This window comes from Maylandia zebra, linkage group LG15 (assembly GCF_041146795.1).
Source record: "Maylandia zebra isolate NMK-2024a linkage group LG15, Mzebra_GT3a, whole genome shotgun sequence".
In the NCBI taxonomy this organism is placed as follows: Eukaryota; Metazoa; Chordata; class Actinopteri; order Cichliformes; family Cichlidae; genus Maylandia; species Maylandia zebra.
The window spans coordinates 34,302,060-34,324,534 of NC_135181.1; the positions used below are offsets into that span (position 1 = coordinate 34,302,060).

Genomic DNA, 22,475 nt, shown 5'->3' on the forward strand with positions numbered 1-22,475 from the left:
CCCCCGCGACCCGGGTAAACTGAAGAAAATGGAAGGATGGATCAAAGCATTTTGTTAACACTATAAAAAGGTGCTAAATCGTTCTTCTCATTACTGTGGAGGACAATGCTTGTCTGACAAGGGTGCCTGGGGAGGTGATTTCAACACACAGCCAAGACATATCATGTATCAGATATCCTGGCAGCAGTGGCGCAAGAATGGATGAAAATGTAGTCTAAGCTGTGCGGTGCACTTTGGAGTGCTTGGACCCTTACATAGCTGTTTTACACCTCGGCTTCGGACAAATCACATGATGATTATTGGGTTAGTGACCTTCAGGACCATCTCCAAGGTCACAAACCAAGTCTGGGTTAAATGGGAGTCTCCATCAGTTGTTAGAACTGAAGAGGCTCCTTGATAAGAGCTGAAATGTCTTCACAAACCAAAAAGACGTCCCTCAGACTACTGAAAACAGAATGGGCTATTTCCCCTATACTGTAGTGCCAGCTGTGTTCTTATTTATTGTGTTCATGAGGTCAAACTGGCGATCACAGAAGTAGGAATGATGAAACGGCACGCTTTGACTCTTTGCTTTTATTCAGGTAGCAGCATCAATCAGCACTGTCCTACTTGCACACTGCAGCCCCACTCAGCCCTGCAAGGCTAACAGACGAAGACCGAATATCATACAACAGTCACTTAGATAGCTTCTTCACATTCATACACACTAACCTGCACCAAGACCTTGTGCAGCTTCCTGTACAGGGTGAGAGATCACTGGGATGTGTGTGAGAGAGGCCTCTAGTTTCACATCAGTATCAAGTTTATGTGAGTCCAGGGACTTTTTTGGAGACTAGGACCGAGTGACAAGTTGCTGCCTAATGACGCGTTCACTCTGATCCTGGCTGGGACCTGACAGAGGCCGCGGTGCCTCCAGCTGCTCAAAGTGGAAGAGTGAATCCATAACTGCAGCTGACTGCACCTTCAGTTAACAATTTTTACACGCCTAACCTGCAGGAAGAAGGACTGATGTGGATTAAAATGCATGTGTTAGTTTTATTACATTTTGGTTGCTTAGGTAACAGGTTGCTTTACCACCACACTCATGACTGAAGTACAGCAGGCAGCAGGAAACACAAGGGCAGCAGCTGTGCTCAGATAATCAGATTGTCTTTTCCTAGCTGAGTGAAGCTGCACAGAAGAATGTGAGCCATAATTATATCAGGGTGAATTAAGGAAACGTGGTTCAACGCTGCCTTTATTTCCTATAACAGGAAAGCAGTGATGGTGTCCTATAAGTGGACTGACAAGCAACACAGATCATCATCTACATCCTAGTCAAAGATATATATATTTTGAACAATTTGTTATGCCCATAAATGAACTCTTCTTGAAATGACCTTTGCATGAAGCTCATTCCCGTGTGAAACGCTTTGTAAAGCAGACTTAATAAAAATGAATAAAAAAAGATTCTTATATAGCACTTTTCTACTCTCCTGGAGCACTTTATACAACACGCCACATTCACAGAAGCACTTTCCTTTCAGTGCTTCCTAGCTAACACTCACACACTGATGGATGCTTGAGAGACCCTGCAACTTGGAGCCAGGGATCGAACCATTAACCTTGCGATCAGTAGATCCTCAGCTACAGCCACCCCGGGATGATACCTGGGGTGGCTACCTTATTAGGTATTGCCAAGATTAAATAATTTGACTACAGCAATGTGTGAAGTGCACAGGAGGAGCGATCGGACCTTTACACAGCCGTTTCACACTGTGACTCCTGGGGCAAATCACATGATGATTAGTCGGTCAGCAACTTTCAGGACCATTTTAAAGGTGACAAAACAAATCTGGGTTAAATACCGGGATTCTGCTTCACTACTTCTTTCCTCACCTGACCTCATGATGTTTTCCACTGAAGTCAAAACGTTCAGTTTCACTTTCACTGTATTGATTACAAAATTATTCCTGCAGTGATTTGTGTTCCTAATGTCTTTAGACCCGTATCTAACTTTAGTTTTTCTTTATAATATCATACAGGACATTAATGCCCAGTAGTGTCTTGTTATCAGGACTCTATGGCTGCCAGTCTGTCCACAGCCTCTCCAGGTAACATGAAATTAGTGGCACAACATTCATACCAGACCAATAATAAGTTGACGATACACCAACTGATGGTGTGACACCTCACAAACAAAGAGAGCGCACACTGGCACTGTGTTATTGGCTCATTTGGCTGCTATAGTATCATTGTAGGGTCTTTACCTTACATTAAAGCACCTTCAGGGACCTATTATTGTGATTTCGCGCTATATAAAAAAACCTGAATTGAACTGCTGTCAAACTAGAGGCCAGAGGGAGAAAGAACGAGCGTGAGGAAGAAAGTGTTTGGGACTCACCTTACTGGAACTGGTAGATTTTTACAGATTTCCCATCCACCCATCAACCATTTAACCCACTCATAGATAATGCTGACTGTTGGGCCTTGTTGCTGCACTCTGTTATGGGAGGCAGTTAACTAAGCGACAATGCTTCCATCTGCTGTCACATTCTGTAGTCGTACCAAAACCGAAGACACACTACAGGGCTGATGTGGAGATCCCCTGAAAATTAACCAAGCGGATGGTCTCCAGACATTATTACACTTTTAGCTTATTTGTCATACGAGTAGGAAGATTTATTCTGATCTGTATCAGCCATGAAACAAATTCAGCAGCAGCAGATGGTCAGATGGCTGCTACCCTCAGTATCTGAGTGTGTCTCACTCGTCACAACAAGGTTTTTTAACTCTCTGTCAACATGTTGACCTCTTTGTCCTGCTGCCTGCAGATCGGTTGCATTGGAGCCGGGGCTGTGCTGTCAGTCATACTGCAGCTTCCTGTTACTTCATAGTTTTGGAAAGCTTAGTCCACAGTGCTCTACACCCTGCTAAGCACTGTCCTGGCAGAACACACACACACACACACACACACACACACACACACACACACACACACACACACACACACACACACACACACACACACACACACACACACACACACACACACACGTATCTACCTTCACACATACAAACACACACCCACACACACACACACACATAATGTTACACATAGCCATAACACTGTCATTGGTCTTAGAAATATGGCAAGGCAATATTTTTGTTTGCTGTCTATCATATTCCATAACTGAAGCTTGAGGCCCACACACCTGGGGCCCAGCCCCAGCAGTCCCTTGTGCGATCATTCATAGCTTTAACATCCTGGGAGAAGGAAACACTTCACACATTTTCTCCTTTATCCACAACTGATGACAAAGTTGGAACAAAAGAGCCCCTGCAGTGTCACACTCAGTGTCCAATGTTCTGAGGGACTTAAGTCTCAAAGTATCCCCAGGACCCACACAGGCTTCCGTTCACACTATGCTCCCCTGGTGCAGCCTGTGGAGCATGTCAGTAGTTCAGAGTTGGGGCTATGAGGGTCCGCAGTGGTGGCTAGCTGTTGTTTTCAGCCGTCATGTACTTAAGGGCGGCAAAACCGTACCGCCGCGACATGTTCTGTTGGAACTCCTCCTTCAGGGTCTTCAGGCAGACCCGGTACTGCTTATTGGAGCGGAACTTGGTGATGTCAAAGCTGGGTGCATGAGGCATATGGATCATGAAAGCATTGGGCAGAACCACAAATTCATACTCCTGTGGAGAGAAAAGAACAAACTTTCAGTCTGAATTCCTCAGGAATCACCGTTCATACCTGAGCCCATCTGATCTGGTAACATGTAACTGCATGAGCCACATGCCTCTTGGTCGTGCATAAGAAGCTAAAATTCTCAGTCGAACTGAACCGAAGTGCGCAGTTAACATAATTACTATTCTCATATTTTCAACAATGAGCAACACCTGTCACAGGACACACACAGACATTAGATATAGTGACAATAAAAATTTTATAAACACAAAATAGTTTCTATGACTTTTAGAAGTTGCATTTTTATGCTCCAAAAAAGGATGTTTGCATAAAGACTATTGTTAAGCACTTCAGTCAAACCTGACCTATGACCTCTTAAAATTAAAACCCAGTCATAATGAGTCGCATGCTGATTTCTTCTTCAGCTAAAAGAGAACAGGACCTGTCACTGTAAAGCCATACAACCTGTCCAATCATTTGACCGACTGAGCTTTTGAGCTTTCTTTATCCTCAAATCCTCAAAATACAAAAATAAATGTGGTTAAATTACACAGTGGAAATCAAAATTATCTTAAGTTAAGTTATCCTAATGGAATGGAATATAGTGGAAAAGGATTTCATCATTTGAAAATATTCTGTATCACATTATAAAACAAACTTAAATGAGAAATTTAAACGTTTTCCATCCATCGACTGCAGCTTGTCTGGGTTACAGAGGCAGTTGTCTTGGCAAAGATGCCCAGACCGCTCTCTCCCCAACTACTGAAAAATGTCCTTGTTTAACTACCTCCTTGACCTCATGCCCAGGGATAGACCAGTCATCGCTTTCCCCCACAATTTGCCTCCTCAAAGGAAAGGATGTCAGTGGGCTCAAAGAAACCCTCCTAATAAGTCAGTTAATAAATTGATACATCTTTGTACTACTCTGAATGCTTGAAGTGCTTTTTTCAATTTCTTAGAATCTAACATTGTTTCACACTCTCACACTCTGATGGGGAACAACATGGGCTTCAGTATCTTGCTTTGATATGCAGACTTGAGGAAGTTGAGGGAGTGAACCCCCAACCTTCCACACGGTAGACAACCAGCTCCACCTCTCAGTCCATAGCCACACCACATTCACCACCTAACGATATCCTTATATGAAGTCAGCAGCTCTCTAGCCTCACCACATACAGGTGAGCTGGAAGATGCTTCTCTATTCTGAGTCACTTGACAGTTTGTCAGTTTGCCTTGACGTCAGTTAAAAGTCTTGTTCCATAGCATCACCAAACCCAGGTTTTTGCTTCAGCTACTGCCAGAGTCACTCTCTTTGTGACTCTGGCAACGTAGGGCCTACCGTTACCTGTCAGCTGACTGGTCAGCGTATCCTCAGAATAATAGCTTGAGTATGAGACCTATCTAGCGTCTTCCCCTACAACCTGACTTAACTTGCCACCAGTTGGTGATGAGTTGTGCTGATCAGCTATGCTTTTAACTTTACTTGAGGTCCAAAACACCAGTCTGAAGGTGGTGGTGGTTTGAACGATTCTTTTAACTGCTGAGGAGAGCAACTGCTGACATTTCTCAGAGGAATGTTGTCCTGGTCTTATCTGATAGAGGATTCTAGCTGCTCAACAGTCCTGAGGCTCCAGATGTTCTAAGCTGGTGAATGGTGTGGACTCTTCTGCTATGAAGCCGTGCTGCTGGAATAGATGCAATATGCAGTTTAGCATCGTCCTGCTAAACTATGATAAAGACACCTGCTGTCTTTATGTTGCTCTAAAACCTGTATATACCTTTCAGCACTGATGGAGCCTTTCCAGATGTGTCAGCTGCCAGTTCCATAGGCTCTGATGCCCCCAGTAGTATCAAAGATACAGGCATTTGAACTGAGCACCGATAAGCAGTCAGGTCATCCCTGTCCTCTTTAGTCCAGAGGACGCAGCGTTTTCCAAAAAACATTTTGGTTCCGATTTCTCTGACCTAAGATCCGTTTTCCACTTTGAGCTTTGGTCCATCGGAGACAGCAGTGTTTGTGGATCAATGTTACAGATGATTCTTATCTGCATGATAGAGCTTTAACCTGCACGTACGGACGGCACTCTGAGCTGTGTTCACACACGGTGATTTGTGAAGTGTTGCATTCTCTCAGTCTGTTGATGATATAATGTACTGTAGACAATGAGATGTTCAGTCTTCACAGTTTAGGAACATTACTGTGTTATTGTAGGATCTTTATCTTACAGTATAGAGAGCCTTCAGGTGACCGTTGCTGTGATTTGGCGCTACATAAATAAAACTGAACTGAATTAAGCTAGTTGCAAAATTTGTAGATACATTTTTCTTCCTGTATTTTCTTCTGAGAAAAACTCTTTTTATATCCACTCATGTTACTGACCTGTTGCTAATAAGTCTACTGTATGTTCGTCCAGTTGTGAGTTTAAATAACCGATGTGTTATTATATGACTTAAAGAGATTTTCAAATCACTGGATTCTGTTTGTATTTACATTTTACACAAAGTCCCAATTTTGGGAGTAACTGAGGTTGACAATGGGAGCACCGAGTTACCTGTGCATCCAGCTCCATAATGTGAGCCACCTTGTTCCAGCCAAAGCCCACAAAGCGGCGGTCATACTCAGGACTGTCCCTCCTCACCATAACATAGGGCTCAAAGTCAGCCTCCCACTGCACTCTGTAGGGAGTGGTGGCTGTCCGCCATTTGGCAAAGTTAGTTGGTGCATGGCCTTTAGTCCACACATGATATCTGTAAGGAGAAAAAAGGAAAGTAGTTTACCAGAGCAGAAATGCACTCTACAGTTCCTAAAAGATTAGGTGGTACTTTGGACACAGGGATGCTAAAAGCTCTTTCTCTAGCGCAGATGTGAAAATTGAGTCTTTGAGTTTTTACCCCACTATTCAGACCAAATCATTTATGATGGCAGCACAGTTATCTCCATATATGTGAGTGCCATAAGACCATAAGATAAAAGACGTATTACAGACTGAAGCAAAGTGAATATGACTCAAAGAGCCTTGGGCACCCATAGAGACTGCACACAGGAGTCATGTGTGCAGTCCATGTAGAGTTTTGACCAGTATAGTGTTGCATCTGTACTCACACTAAACATAGGCATATAATTATCTCCATGTCTGTGAGATGAAATTACATTTTCATTAATTTATGTCAAAGTTATTAACATCAGTATTTTGTGAAACCAGCTTCTTATCCTTCTGTTCCAGATGTAAAGCAGAAGGTTTGAGTCACGCTGGTTTTACTGGATGTCATGTGTGCCTCATTGCAGCTTTCTGTTAGTGCCACTCATGTCTTATGTCTGCACTGAGCACCCCTGGTGCGCCTTCCCTTCAGAGTAGTGGTGTTCAGACTGCTCTCGTCCTCTGAGTCCACTGACAGAACGTATCTGCGAATCTACTATTCTTTTCTGGTTCACATACCTTCTACGACAGACAGGGACAAACATGTCTAACCTGAAGGTGAAGAGTGTGCCCATGTCCAGCTGAGACAGCAGCTCGGCTTTAGATTTCGGGTATGACAGTCGATACCGAAGTGTCTCAAAGGCGGGAACCACTAGAGCTTTCTTGGTGTTGGCCATGTCCAGCTGCACCACAGACTTCCTGCACATAGACGGTAAGTGATTGTTCACAGTGTCAATGAGGAATGAGATCAACATTTAGAGCTGTCCTTTGGTTTTTACTTAATCATCTTACCTGAGATACTCATAGAGGCTGTACATAGGCAAGAAGTCAATGTCTGATAGGAACATGTAGGGTGTGTTGACGTGTCGCATGGCCACATTTCGTAGCAAGTTGACTGGGTAGAACTGACCCTCCTTGTAGACAATGTGGTAACCGACATTCCCACGACTCATCAGCACCTCAGAGCCCTGAGCATAGCGAAGGAACTGCTGGGCTTCAGCATCTGACAAGTACAGGGCGAGGCTGATGGGGCCTTCCCAGTGCTTACAGATGGCCTCCAACATCTGGAGCCTACAAGACCAGATCACAGGCATAAATAACTTATTATATATACATATATATGTATGTATATATATATATATATATATATATATACACACACACACACACACACACACACATATATACACACACACACACACACACATACACACATATATATATATCAGCCAATGACAAAACATCTGCTGTTCTTTCATATTACAGAAAACAGCAGGAGACCTTGCAATGAAATACAACTACTGGATTGCAATATTTGAGATGTTAAAAAGGAAGTCTGCTTGCTAGCTGTGGGCAGTTCTTGTTCTGTTTTGTTCACAATGATTATTCTGAATTGATGTTAGAATAAAAATATGAAAAGTCAATAAAATAATTAAGAAGTCTTTTTTTTTATAAACCACATATTTCTGTCACTGGCAACCGCAGTGACTGAGTAGTTGAGAGTGGTGGTTGGAAGTTGCAGGTACTCACTGTGAAATTGATTGGTGAAGCCCAAGTGAGGCAGGCCTAGAGGCTGTCAGTGGTAATTAGGGTAATTAGGAAAAAAATGTGTATTTCCTGACTAGCTGGTGAGTAGTTGCAAGAGGCTGCTTGCTGTAGCAAAGTGGAATTGATTGCAAAGGTGTATAGAGCACTGAACCAAAAACCTCCTTGTATTTGCTTTAGTTGCAAACACATTTCCATGGTTGCCCATAGACAGTATGGAAAACACTGACTGGTCTGCACACAAGAAATGGAGATCATTCCCCTTTAAAGTAAAAGATGAAATTTTTGAAAAGTGTTAGTTTCTGTTAGTTAACACTGAAGGCAAAGTTTTGGTTTGACTTGCACTTTTCCAAGTTACGCTACCATTCGGTGGTTAGCTTTTATCGGGGCGACCATGGTTCAGGGGGTTGGGAAGCTCATCTTGTAACTGGAAGGTTACCGGTTCGATCCCCTGCTCTGTCTATCTTGGTCGTTGTGTCCTTGGGCAAGACACTTCACCTACCGCCTACTGGTGTTGGCCAGAGGGGCCGATGGCGCGATATGGCAGCCTCGCTTCTATCAGCCTGCCCCAGTGCAGCTGTGGCTACAACTGTAGCTTGCCTCCACCAGTGTGTGAGAGTGAATGAATAGTGGAATTGTAAAGTGCTTTGATGGTCTCGAAAAGCTCTAAATGTAATCCATTATTTTAAGTGTCGGCAGACAATTCGATTCAATTTTATAAAAAAAGTGCCAAAACAAAACAACAGTTGCTTCAATACCCTTCAAGACCCTAAAATAATACAAACTGCCATTTTCCATGCAAACTATAACTAACTATGATAATTTACTAGCGGACAAAGCAATCACAAGGATGTTTTCAGTGCAGCATCGTCTTTGCAGCCAATTTCACCAAACCACAGGGAGCAACCTCCAGCAACCACTCAGCAGCCATCAGGAAATATTCATTTTCCTCTAGCGACCAGATGTTGCCAGGGGTTCACAGACTGGTTTTGATTTTGTTAGTAAGTAAGTAAAGAATTTTAATGCTCCATCCACTACATGTATGTTATACAGTCAGTTGTTGATTGTTTTACTATGTTGATGTATTGTCTACTTTGCTACCAGTCAATATTTTTGCAAGCATTCCCCATCATGAAGATGTGAAAATAAACCTTTTTAATGCCACTATATCGCCTTGATCCAGATTATTGCCGAATAAGAGATGAACTGATCTCACTTTCTGATGTTAATCAAGGACACTTTTAGACTCTAAAATTATTAACCTAGAAGCTCAGAAGTTCTGGGGGTAGTCATTTTTACTGACTGTTAAATACTTTTCCCTGGTCTATGGTTTTAAAAACATAAAACTGCAGAGTACAGGCCGAATGGCTAACCTTTAAACATTTCAGGTAGGTTTGGGTATTTGACAGTATGACAAAAGCTGCAAACTGAAAAAGAGCTGTTACTGGAAGGATGTTTGCTTCTGCTTTTTAAGTATCCTAGTATTCTTTGGTAGTGCAGGACTATATATATAAACCATTAGCCTAGATATGTAAATATATTTCTCCCCCAATGTCATACCTAAGAGGTTTGCTCCTTCGATCTTCATCAGTCAACAGATTTGCCAACACAGCTGTTTATTGTGGGTTTTTTCTAACCAGGAGCAGCTCTAATATGTTTTTTCTTAACATTTTCAATGTTCTAAAACCTCTGGAAGCCTTCCACTTCATTGTTCTGCCCACTTTGAACTAAACACACCTGTGTAGCTTCTGTAAGTGTGGGTGTAAACCAGCACCTGTCCATAGAGAGCTGGGCGACGAGAGTGACATCTGTGTTGTCAGAGCTGGGTTTATACTCATAGTGCAGGAAGTAGAGGTGTGTTCGATGGACAGTGAATCGCTCTCGACGAAACTCGTAGCACGGATCATCTTCATCCAGCTCTGACAGTGTCTTCTGGAGCTGCAGATAGAGAAAGATAGGAAGAATAAGACAGATTACAGACCAGAGAGACAGAATCTCAACAACAACAAAAAAACTAGACAAAACATGCATGTCACTGAGTGAAATAAGTATTTGATCCCCAAACAAAACATTTCTAGTACTTGATGGGGAAACCCTTTTTGCTGGTAATTCTCGTAGTTTGGACACATCTCAGGAGGGATTTTGTGTTACCAATGGCAGTCTTGGTGACTGTGAGCTGCATTCATCTGCCTTCAGATGATTAACAAGCTCCTCCTGTGTAGTTCTGGGCTCATCCACCACCTCACTCTTAACCATCCTCACCCTACGAGGCAAGATTTTGCAAGGGACTGTGGCTGCAAGGTGGTTGGTATCTATGGGAGTGGTAATCCCTGAACCATATGGTGGACAGAGGTGAAAGGAGCAATCAAGCTGAAGGAGGAGTCTTATCAGTGTTGGTTAATTCAATTCAGTTTTATTTATACTGTGCCAAGTCACAATAACAAGGCGCTTTGAATTGTAAGGTAAAGACCCTACAATAATAAAGAGAAAACCCCAAAAATCATATGATGAGAGTGGGAAGGAAAAACCTGGCATCACCAGGCTCAGGGAGGGTGACACGATACTGTGAGGCCTGATTACTTAAGACAGGGAGCCAATGAAGAGATGCCAGTATAGGAAAAATATGCTCTCTCTGTCTATTCACCGTCAGTACTCTTGCTGCAGCATTTTGGATTAACTGAAGGGAGTTTTTAAGACAACTTATAATAACAAATTACAATAATTCAGTCTAAAATTAATAAATGAATACACTAGTGTGTCAGTGTCACATGATTTTAGAGATCTTGCACAAATGAAGGAAAGCAGTCCCACATATTTGTATGTGCATTGAAGGACATATCCTGATCAAAAACGATACAAAGTTTCCTTTCAGTGTTACTGGAGGCCAAGGTAATGCCATCCAGCTTTGTAGTACAACACTCGTCAAAGGACAAGTGTTGTACTACAAAGCAAACAGGGATGACAGACTAAGGTTGGTGTTCCCACAGCAGCAGCAGGAGCAAGTTTTAAGATTGGGGCATATTATTCCACGGGTGGGGCATCTGGGAACTAAGAAGACAAAGGACCGAATTGCCAGCAGGTTCTATTAGCCAGGTATGAACAGAGAGGTTGAGGAGTTTTTCTTGCTCAATTTGTCAGCTGGCTGGTGATAAAAATGTCCCAAAAATTCCTTTAAAGCCTTTACCTGTTATTGATGTTCCATTCAGTCGCATTGCAATGTATATAGTGTGGCCGCTAGAGTGAACCCAGGCAAGTAATCGCTATATATTAGTGGTTTGTGCCTACAGTACCAGATATCCAGAAGCATTTCCCCTTAGGGAAATTACAGCTAAACAGACAGCTTATGCTCTCTTGCAGGTTTTATTTCCCAGGTGGATACTCCATCTGAGATTTTGACGGATGATGGTTTTGAGTTTCTTTTGCATACCCTGAGGCAGGTGTATAAGCTTTAAGGTATTAGCAGTATTTAGACCCCCAAACAGATGGCTTGGTGGAGAGATACAATCGAACTCTGAAAGCAATGTTGAAGAATTTAATCTCAGCTGATGCTAAAGATTGGGACATGTGGCTTCCTGATTGGCTGTTCGCTTATAGGGAAGTGCCTCAAGCATGAACCGGCTTTTCACCTTTTTCACCTGCTCCTGTATGGCAGGCAGGTGAGAGGACCATTGGATGTTCTGCAGGAATCCTGGGTGAGGCCGAGGAAAGAGGTGACGAGCGTGTTGGACTACATTCTTCAGATGAGGGAGAAAATGGAGCAAAACACCAAATTGGTGAAGAGACATATGCAGAGTACTGTCACAACAGGGCCGCAAGGGAGAGCTCGTTCAGCCAAGGACAGCAGGTACTCTTATTACTTCCTACTGCTGAAAACAAATTGTTGGCTAAATGGCAAGGTGCTGTGCTAAGAAAGCAGTTCAACAACTCATGAGATCCAGATGCCAGAGAGAAGAAATCCAAAACAAATTTCACATCAATCAGCTAAAGCAGGGGTGGGCAACTCCAGGCCTTGAGGGCCGGTGTCCTGCAGGTTTTAGATATCACCCTGGGTCAACACACCTGAATCAAATAATTAGTTCATTAGCAGGCCTCTGGAGAACTACAACACATGCTGAGGAGGTAATTTAGCCATTTAAAGCAGCTGTGTTGGATCAAGGAAACATCTAAAACCTGCAGGACACCGGCCCTTGAGGCCTGGAGTTGCCCACCCCTGAGCTAAAGGAATGGAAAACCCAGAATAATCCAATCCAGCAGCAGTTGTTCGTGCAAACTGTGGCTGAGGAGGATGATATCAATGAGGAATTTATGCCTGTTGGGCTTAACTCTGTCTCTCTTGACCTCTCCCATCTCTCTGTAACTCAGCAGGAGAAGTTGCATGCCATTATTCCTGCCAAGTTATTTTTAAGAAGAAACCAGGGATGAGAAACCTTGTGGAGCCTGACATCTGCCTGAAAGAGAGTACACCAATATGGCAGAGAATGTACAGGATTGGAGTTTTGGAGAAGTAGGTAGCTCTGATATTGGATTTGGGGGTTACTGAGCCCTCAACCAGTGAATGGAGCAATCCTATTGTGATGGTAAAAGTTGTAATTGTAAAAGAAATTGAAATTTCGTTTAAACTCTGTTCCAGTGAAAATAAAAGCATTCTAAACTCAAATGGATTCCTTGGAAAGAAAAGTTTCACGATCTCCACCAATCCATAAATTAATTTGTTTTCAACTGACAGCATGGCAAGAGCATTTAACCTCTGCTGTCCCATGGTGTTGCATGTGAAGGTCTTAATTCTTTTCCACTTTATAATCACTTCTGCTGAATCAAGCAGAAGCTTTTCAATTTCTGGCAGTGACACTCTTTCAGATAAGGCATCCTGAAGGTTGTTCTCAATTAGCTCGAGTAGAAACGAGTATTTCCTGTGTGCAACTCAAAGATACTGTACAGTGACTTCATCCTAATTTTGATCGCTCCTTCAAGTGTGACACTGGGAAATGATGTGACAAACTTCCTTCAGAGAATACAGTCCGTTATTCTCCGGAGGAAGTCGGACGGAATAAGGTGACCACTTTTGATAAATGTCTCCTGTACCTGCACGACACATTTAGTCCTCTTATTCTTTCTCTCTCAGTCAACCCACTCTCTCTAAAACTGTGTGTTTGACTGGATGATCATGGCCATTTTTACACATTGCTTTTCGAGGACATACATAATATTAAACTCTGGTGTCAGCATAGAAAAACTGTAGAACCTGTAAAAATGAAATAAAGCAAATAAACCTGCAAAAATAAAAAAAATACTTCCAAATCAGAGAGTCTTGTTGACTGCTGAAGTGCCCACTCCTATCTATCTATCTATCTATCTATTGCATCATCATAGGTTTGCACAATTAATTTATTCTTGCTATTTTATTGCTTGCGAGTCATTTTGTCCTTAACCTAAACGAATGCAACTTCACATGTGCTAAAAAGTTTCTGCACGTTATGATTCTAACAAGAACAGACCTGTTGTCTGCTGTTTGCTGACTGTGAAGGTCAGTGGCACTTTTGCGTCAGTCTGAGCCACTGACTTTGATCATGAACATTATTACCGACATGTGAACAGCTGCTTTTGTGTCTGGCATGGTAGATAGACTGGTGCTTATGCTATACTCTCCTACTCTGCCTTAGCACTGAGCACTTTATACAACATGCCTCATTCAACCATTAAACAAGCCCTATCTATGCTGAGATTCTATAGTATATTTCACACTGTTTGTGTGCCGGGGATACAAGTTTCACCTGGTTGGAGTTTTGTTTAAGTAAATGTTTATCACTGTTGACAGTAGAGGGCAGCAGGGTGCCTGCTGTGGGACTGTTATGGCAAGACACACCTCTGTTCATTCTATTCTACAGATTAGTAATGGCTCCAAAAGCACAAAAACTTATTAATGAACACTGAAGTTTATCCTCTGTTACTCCAGGCTATGTTTACAATGTCCAATATGTAACACTGTGCTTACTTGAGCTACTCTGGCTAAAATAAAAATTGCATAGATATGCTTCAAGCACAGGTAATGTCTTTTAACACAGAATCATTGTCATGGTCCTGGGTCATTTTGTCCCAGTGTTCCTAGTTTTTCTTGTGTTTTTGTATTTTGTTAGTTCATTATTTATTCCATGGTTCCTAGGTTGTTCAGTTTAGTTTATTGGATTCCCTCCTTGTGTCTCTGCCCTCTGTGTCTCCCTCTGTGTCTGTGTTTATATTGTGGTGTGAGTTCTTGTGCCGTGGTTCCCTTCATGTTTTATTGTGTTAGGTTTTCCATGTTTCCCCAGCGTGTCGTGTCTGTGCTCTCCCTCGCTGTGATCTGCCTCTCCTCTACTCCCACATCATGTTTCCTGTTTTATTGTGAAGGTCCTGCGTTTTCATGTTTATTCTGTTCAGTCCAGTCGCCCCTGTCTCGTTATGGTTATTCATGTCAGCTGTTCCTTGTGTCTTCTCACTTCCTTGTTATCCCTCTGTGTATTTAGGTCAGCATCTCCCTCAGTCCTCTGTCGCGTCGTCCCTCATGGCTGCGTGTCTCTCCCTGTGTTTCCCCATGAGTTCATATTCTTAGATTTTCCCGGTTTAGTTTTGTATCGCTCCCTCTGTTCCCGGCAATAAAACTGTATTTTGAATTCACGTTTTTCTTAAGTGAGTTTGTGTTTGAGTCCAATTCCTGGTTCATGACAATCCTGCTATCTTAAAATGTAAAGATCAGATCACTTAGTTTTAGATTTTTTGTTCAGTGTTTGTATGTTAATTATACAAAGCAGGTCTGAAGTTATTCAGACCACCCCCCCCCCCCAAACAAAACATTTGAATACTGTCAGTAGCCAACTTGACTGGGAACACGTAAAGCATAAAAGTAATATGAGTCATGTCAATAAAAACTTTAGGAAGTACAATACATATGGATATAGGTTTCTTTCTTTCTTTCCTTCCTTCTTTCCTTCTTTCCTTCCTTCCCTCCCTCACCCTCAAAAGATGACTTTCCCTCCCTGAGCCTGCTTCTGCTAGATCACAGGTGTCGAACTCCAGGCCTCGAGGGCCGGTGTCCTGCATGTTTTAGATGTGTCCTTGATCCAACACAGCTGATTTAAATGGCTAAATTATCACCTCAACATGTCTTGAAGTTCTCCAGAAGCCTGTTAATGAACTAATAATTTGATTCAGGTGTGTTGAAACAGGGTGATATCTAAAACCTGCGGGACACCGGCCCTCGAGGCCTGGAGTTCGACACCCCTGTGCTAGATGTTTTCTCCTGTTAAAGAGCTAATGATAGGAATTCATAAAACCTGGCGCACACCTCAGAAGCAGTAAAGGCATCATGAGTGTAGGTGATGCAAAATGTCCATGTGCATCCACAATGCTAATGCTAATGTCTGACTAGCCAGCATACCCTGAACCTACCATGTCAGGTATTAATTTAATGTACTAGGCATAGCAGTTACATCAGGAGATGTAGAAACTCTCATGTATGTTGTCAATACCAAGTCAAGAGTTAAGAGAATTCCTGACTTATGTTTCAATTGATAAGAAATTTACTCTTTGTTCGCTACAAATGTAACTTGTTTCTAACTAAATGGATGATGGCAGTTTGAATCCCACAGTGGTTAAGCACCATCTCAAATAACTTCACTACACTGACAACAGAAACAGAAGCACAGAAGTCCCACATACATTCTCACTGTTGTGGTCAGCCTCACTGGGACAGCCGAACAGCTCTCGTCGCAGAAGGTTGCCATCGTACTCCAGAAAGGTAAGATAGAGATTCCGGAAGAATTCCACATGCTTGTTCTTTACTCGCAACTTCTTTGGAGAGTTCCAGTGGATCACCTGTTGAGGAGAACCACAAATGGGAGAGTGGTGAAGAAGCTTCTGGTATCATCAGGTTCTAAAGAATCAGAGCAATAAACCAAAACATTTACACTGCGCTTTGCCAAGAGTGCAGAACAAAGTTACTACTTGTTGTTAACACTTGTCCGTTATTTGGCTCAATACCTGGCAAAAATAATGAGAGAGCAGTGAAGAAAAGCCTCATTATACTGTTTGCTAAGATGTGAAATTACTTCACTCAGTGCTTTAGACAAAGGTGCCATTTCACTAACTGCACTTTTTTGCAGATTGATATAAATACGTTTCAGCAATGCCATTCAAGATGCTCGCAACTCAGTGTTTTGGCCAAGAACACTTTGTGGACATAGAATGAACTGCCAACCGTGCGAGGAGCACATGTAGCATTATCCAATGCAAGAAGATACATTATAGAAGAAACCACATGAAAGAATCCACAAAACTGCCAAAACATGTATGAGGCGTGGCTTCACTTTTGATTGGTAAGATCAAGAGCTTTTCCTAAAACTCATTCAGCAGAGTTTCTTAATGTCTTTGTTTAACGGTCTCAAAAGCACTGTGCTAGTGTGGAAAGTTAAACACGTCCAGTTATTTTCTATTACTTTTACTTGGATGACTAAAAACCTACACAGACCAGTGTGGTAAGAACAGTAACAGACCCTGTGCACGAGAAAATGCTAAGTTCCTGTTTTAAGACCGGATGTAGGCTTGTACATTTCTGGTAGCTTTATTTTGCGGTCAATCGCTACTGCGAAGGTGGACTCCAAAATCATGTCCGAAATACGAAAACGGAAAGATTACATTAAGTTACAAAGAGCAAAAGGTGGGAACACTCACCATTGCCGTGTCATTAAAAATAAAATGATCAATTTTGACGTTTGAAGCGTGTAGATCGATTGGTTGTTTACATCACATCAGAAGACACATCGTCCACATTCAGAAGCACATCTCTGTATAGTGACAGTTCTTATGATTTAAACAGGAAAATGTCCAGTATTGAAACTACAGGTGAAGAATAGTCAAAGCCAGATGTTTCCCCGTTATGTCGATATCAGCTGGTCAAGTGCTCTCCTACACAGCATGTCAACAAACCGTGAAAAAAAGCCACAGGATATAAAAAATACATGAATGATTGCTGGTAAGGGTCTCTATATATTAGTATTTACAAAGGGTATGTTGTGACTTAGCTTCACAATTACAGTGGTCCCTCACTATAACGCGGTTCACCTTTCGCAGCCTCGCTGTTTCGCGGATGTTTTTAGTGCAATTTTGCATGATTTTCTTTTCTTTTTTTTTTTAAAGCGCAGTGTGTTCTGCGTCCTGATCGACTGCAGACCGTTGTCGATCTCCGTGCCGTCTCTCCTGTACAGTACAGAATCGCTACATCAATCGCTAGCAGTGTGACTCTGAAGTGCTGTACTGTATGTTTGTAAGTTTGTAAGTTTTCTCCTCAACAAAAACAATGCCGACGAAACGTTTTGCACCGTCATAGGCACCTGTGGTAGCACCCGAGAGGCAGAGGAAGATAACCATGGCACAAAAAACATTGGACTTCTGGGACCATACGGCGCACCGGGTTATAAGGTGCATTAAGCTTAAATGAAGCAATTAAGCTTACATTTAAATTCATTAGTTCTAAAATCCGTCATTATTATTTATAGGAAAACAAATATACTGTATGTTTACTTTTCAACTAAATGTTTGAGACTGAAAACAGGTTTTGATCTTTGGTTTCATTCTATAATACTGGACTTTTTTTTTTTTTTTACGAAGGTTTGAACTCTTAAAGTGTTTAAATGACAGAGAAAAGTGGGAAAATGTCGATGCCTGTCTGAAAAAAACTGTACAAAGCGTGTAGTGAGGGGTTTTACAGCCTTAAAACATATAAAATAATTGTAAAAAAATAAAGTTGGCTTCTTTGCAGATTTCACCTATTGCTGGTTATTTTTAGACACCCACAATAAACGAGAGAACACTATATACAAATACTAAGAAATATAAAATTTGAATCCTTTTTCTATTTTGCCCTGAGGCGAGGGGGAAAATATCGACAAGTCGATGAACATCATCTACAGATATATTCGTTAAATGCTCAAGACATCTTGAGAAATGTAAATCGCCGCTTGATTCATCCATTTGGTTGACCTGTTTTTGGAAAACCCGACCGTAAACAAGGTGCGAATATCACACCGGAAACGAAGCGCCTTACAGGCGTTTCCCCACCAGAAGTAGCATATGCTAAAGTGCACATAATCTATAGCTGCATGCTGGTGTTATTTTGGAGTTTAGAGGAGCAGTGAATCTAAAGAGCATGGTTAATGGCACTAACAACTAACATTAGAGTTTGTTTTGATCTCATTTTTTAATAGTACTCTTATGCAGGGTTTGAAATGTCTAGTTATTTGAAAAATAGAAAGTAAAATAAAGGATAGAAAGTGGGGAACACCTCCGAGCAGGTTCATATGTGTCTCGATAAATGTATAACGGGCTTATCAAGATCTCACCTTTAGGTCGGACACATCTTTGTAGCACTTTTCGGAACGGGTGTGGTCAGACAGCTGGACGTTCCAGAAGCAAGGCAGCTGATGAACCAGGAACGGGTTTTGTTTGATCACTGCGTTAAAGATATCCTGCAGACACAAAATCATATAAGATATGATATCCCCACACAAAAACCCCCACATATTTAGGTTGTCCATTCTTTAATCTGCTGAAAGAGATGTGTCTTCCTGAATGTTTTAAATGTGGTACAAATGCTAACTTAAAGAACTAAGTTGGAATCTGCTTTGTGAGTATTTTTCTGTGTTTAATTGATCGATTTCGATTTTTTACATACATGAATCATTTATCATCATCAGCAACCGGAGAGCTGGGAGGGATTACTACCTGCCTCATGGTTTTATGTTTAATAAAAAGCAAGTGAAAAAGATATTCTGGAATCTTACTGGTCTGGGCCCAGTTTCATAGTTCTGACTCAGCCACCATCCTGTTAAGTGTGCTGTATGTATCCAGATGTTCATCCTTATACAGTCCATTTATTCGTACACTCACTCTCATAAAGCGAAAAACTTGAAATTGCTTTGAGGAAATGAAGTCTGGTTACATCTGACAGACTTTTCTTTAACTTTGAGATTTTTGAAAACTCACAAAGCAAAAGCCTAAGTGGCAGCTTTAGCTTCCTAATGGGAAACATAAAAACTATTTAACCATGTAATGAATACTACAATAAAGTGGGCTGACAGTCCATGGAAGGAAGTCATATAGCAGAAGGCAGATGGAAAGCTGAAAGGAGCCTGCTCCTTTTCCAAACTGCCTACCTTGCGGGAATTTTACTTAATGAAGGTTTAATTTAACTCTCATAACCATACCTCTCATCTAGACAAGCTCTGAATAACTAAACGGAAAAAGGATAACTTCACAAAGCTCTCAGTGTTTGCCCTGTGACTGTTGATGTGGAACAACTCAGAGTATGATAACATGTCTTTGTGACCACTGGCACATAGGTATGCCCAAGTGGACTGTGGAAACTGTGAAGACCACTAACATATACATGAAGAGTTCTATCATCCTGGCACAGGCACAATGCAGGACTCCAGTTATTTAGTATATTTAGTTTTGCAAAAGATCCAAACATTAAAGTTTCAGAGGAGAAAGAGTCTTATAAGTTTTATTTAGCTTGTAGGTGTCTTGAGTCAGCTGACAGTCACTGACAATCCAAGAGGAGAATGGATCCGGCAGTAGCTGAAGCAAAAACTCAGGTGTGGCAGGAGCTCATTGGTATGGGCCATTAGGTCCCTGTACAACTGTAGTGAAAGCTCTCGATCCAGCAGTAAGTCGGACCCTTTGTTATCAATTCTGTTCCTAAATTTTATGACTGACCAACATTTTTAGGTGAGGCAAGTCACTTTATAGGCAGTGACCTCCAGCTCCCACTGGGTGATTTGCAACCAAGTTTTAAAGCAAAAGAAATGAGAATTGCCACCTCTAAATCTGACACGATTGTTCTCAGATGGCAAAGGGCTGCATGCAGCTAAGGGAGGAATCGCTGTTTATTTTGACGTCCTATTTACTGAGCGAAGAGTGAAGCAGGTCACTGACAAGTTGAGGGAGGATGTCTATAAATAGACAGCTGCCTCTGTAAGCTGGACCCAGATAAGCGTGAGAAAATGGATGAAGGTCAAAACTATATCTTTTGAGATACAATGTAAAGCTGGGCATACACTGTGCAATTTTGGCCCATTTTGAGCCGATTTTTCAGTCGTGCGACCATTTTGGGGATCGGCCCGAGTTTCGCCTTAATCGTGTGTTGTGCATCGTGTAGTACATAGGTGTCAAACTCTGGCCCGCGGGCCAAATTTGGTCCGCAGCCTAATTACATTTGGCCCGCGAAGCCATACCAAATTACTATTAGAGCTGGCCTACTGGTATTATATAGCTAATATATATATTGTTTAGTATTAAGCTTTGCTTGTTCCATATTCAGTTTTTCAGCTAAACTTATTTGAGTCCATAAGAAAAGATTCATTCTTATATCTGGAGGAAGATTTTTTTTTTCAATAAATATTAACGTTAGCCCGCGACTTTGTTTCATTTTGAATTTTGGCCCACTGTGTATTTGAGTTTGACACCCCTGGTGTAGTATATGTGGGGTAACAAGAAACGATTAACACCTCACGACCAGCTCCCGATCATCAATCATTTGGTCGTAAGAAAATCAAACATGTTTGAAATCCTGTCGTGAGGCTGTCACTGCAGCCTCTCACACTGCGCACGCGCAAACACAGAAATGAAAGTGAAAAGACGGAGCAACACGGCAGTGCAGCGTATGATGGAGGCACAACTTGTAGAACTTTGGCAAGTTCATCTGGGTCTTTTCGATGTGGCCTCACAAAATTATCACGACCACAACAACCATGAAAATAGTTGGATCTATACATTGCTGCTCAGTCACAGCTGCCTGATCAATGTTTTTCATTAGCAATTTAGCAAAGTTGATGGTGGTGGTGGTGGTGTGTGTGTGTGTGTGTGTGTGTGTGTGTGTGTGTGTGTGTGTGTGTGTGTGAAAGACAGAGAGGGGGAGCGAGAGGCACATTTTGTGTTATAAGCTTCATGTTATGGACGCACAGTGTGAGCACTCAGGTCGCATCAGATCAGGCCGTATAGTGTGAGACGCTGCATCGTGACCTATGAACTTCTAACCCCTGCGACTCAATCATACAGTTTGGGCAGGAGCTGAATAGCTCGACTGAAAAAATTGCACAGTGTGAGCCCAGCTTAAGACTAACGCCTGATTTAGACTTTTGCAGGGAACCTTTACCATTATGTGTTCATGTTCCAGTGTTTCAACTGTGATGTCAGCCAATTAAAAAAAAAAGAAAAATGCTGGTACTTTTCTCTCCCAGGTCCCTACTCTTTGCTGTGGCCAGTGAATTTTTGGGGGGTTTTTTGGGGGGGAAAAACCAATAGTGGATCACTGACCTTCAGAACCATTTTCCAAAGGGGGGGAACCCAACCTCTGACCCCAAAGGGGCCAGAGTTGATTTTGTTTTCCAGTAACTGCTGTCACATCATTTTGTTTTCAACAAATTAAAGAAACATTTGAACAGTTCAATCATCAATATCCAACATGTCATTTTTTGTACAGTCTATAACCTTTATTGACTGCAACATTTGATGCAACGTACTCATACTAATTATACACAACTGAAAATATTTTTTTAATGACTTTTATTATAATGGCAGGTTTACCCACCAGTCCCAACCTCCTTTTCCTGGTGATTTCATCCAGTACCAGAGTGAGATATTCCTATTCAGATTTTAACTGTCACTGAATGCAGAGTTGTCAAATTTAAAGGACATTTTTATATTGGTGCAGCACCATAATGCTGTGCTGTCAGTATATGAAAGCACAACAGGTTTATTTAATTATGTAAGTCCGAAAATACTACTTTCAAATACAGCTGTTTTCACAATTTAAATGACACAATTGTGATGTGAGCTATGACAGTGTGTGTGTGTGTGTGTGTGTGTGTGTGTGTGTGTGTGTGTGTTTGTGTCTTACCTGGTCTGCCAAGGAAGTGGACAGCATGCTCATTAGTTCCCTTTCTGCAGTCAGTCTCCACATCTGCTCCCATCTGAGCTTTCGCAGACGATCCAGGAGGAGCAAAATAACCCCTGTAAAGTGGACACACACACGCTCAAACACACACACACACACACACACACACACACACACACACACACACACACACACACACACACACACACACACACACACGGTACAAACAAAGATGGTAGCTTAAGAAACAGAGTGATTGGCGTCTAGCTGGTCTTAAGGAAGGCCAGCTCTTCCTTAAGACCAGCTAGACGCAGTGCCAGAAGTGTTGTTTCTCATTCACATTTTCTCATTTTGTTTCCTTTCTTAAATTCAGTCATCTAGACTTTGCTTTACACAGCTAACATGCTAAAAGCAGGTTATA

At 41.8% G+C, this 22,475-nt stretch overlaps 1 protein-coding gene across 2 annotated transcripts in view; it reads right to left on the reverse strand.

Annotated features, from left to right (window-relative positions):
* Positions 1-1,453: 1,453 nt before the first annotated feature.
* The window catches only part of large1 (LARGE xylosyl- and glucuronyltransferase 1), a 66,084-nt gene continuing 45,062 nt past the window's right edge, over positions 1,454-22,475 (reverse strand). For both annotated transcript variants that reach the window (XM_024805195.2, XM_076874327.1), the window contains exons 8-15: positions 22,058-22,170; positions 18,501-18,626; positions 15,823-15,978; positions 9,905-10,068; positions 7,378-7,656; positions 7,138-7,284; positions 6,220-6,415; positions 1,454-3,675 (exon numbers count right to left, since the gene is read on the reverse strand). In XM_024805195.2, the coding sequence (XP_024660963.1) occupies positions 3,478-3,675; positions 6,220-6,415; positions 7,138-7,284; positions 7,378-7,656; positions 9,905-10,068; positions 15,823-15,978; positions 18,501-18,626; positions 22,058-22,170 (1,379 nt within the window). In that variant the 3' untranslated portion in view covers positions 1,454-3,477. The remainder of the gene's footprint in view (positions 3,676-6,219; positions 6,416-7,137; positions 7,285-7,377; positions 7,657-9,904; positions 10,069-15,822; positions 15,979-18,500; positions 18,627-22,057; positions 22,171-22,475) is intronic.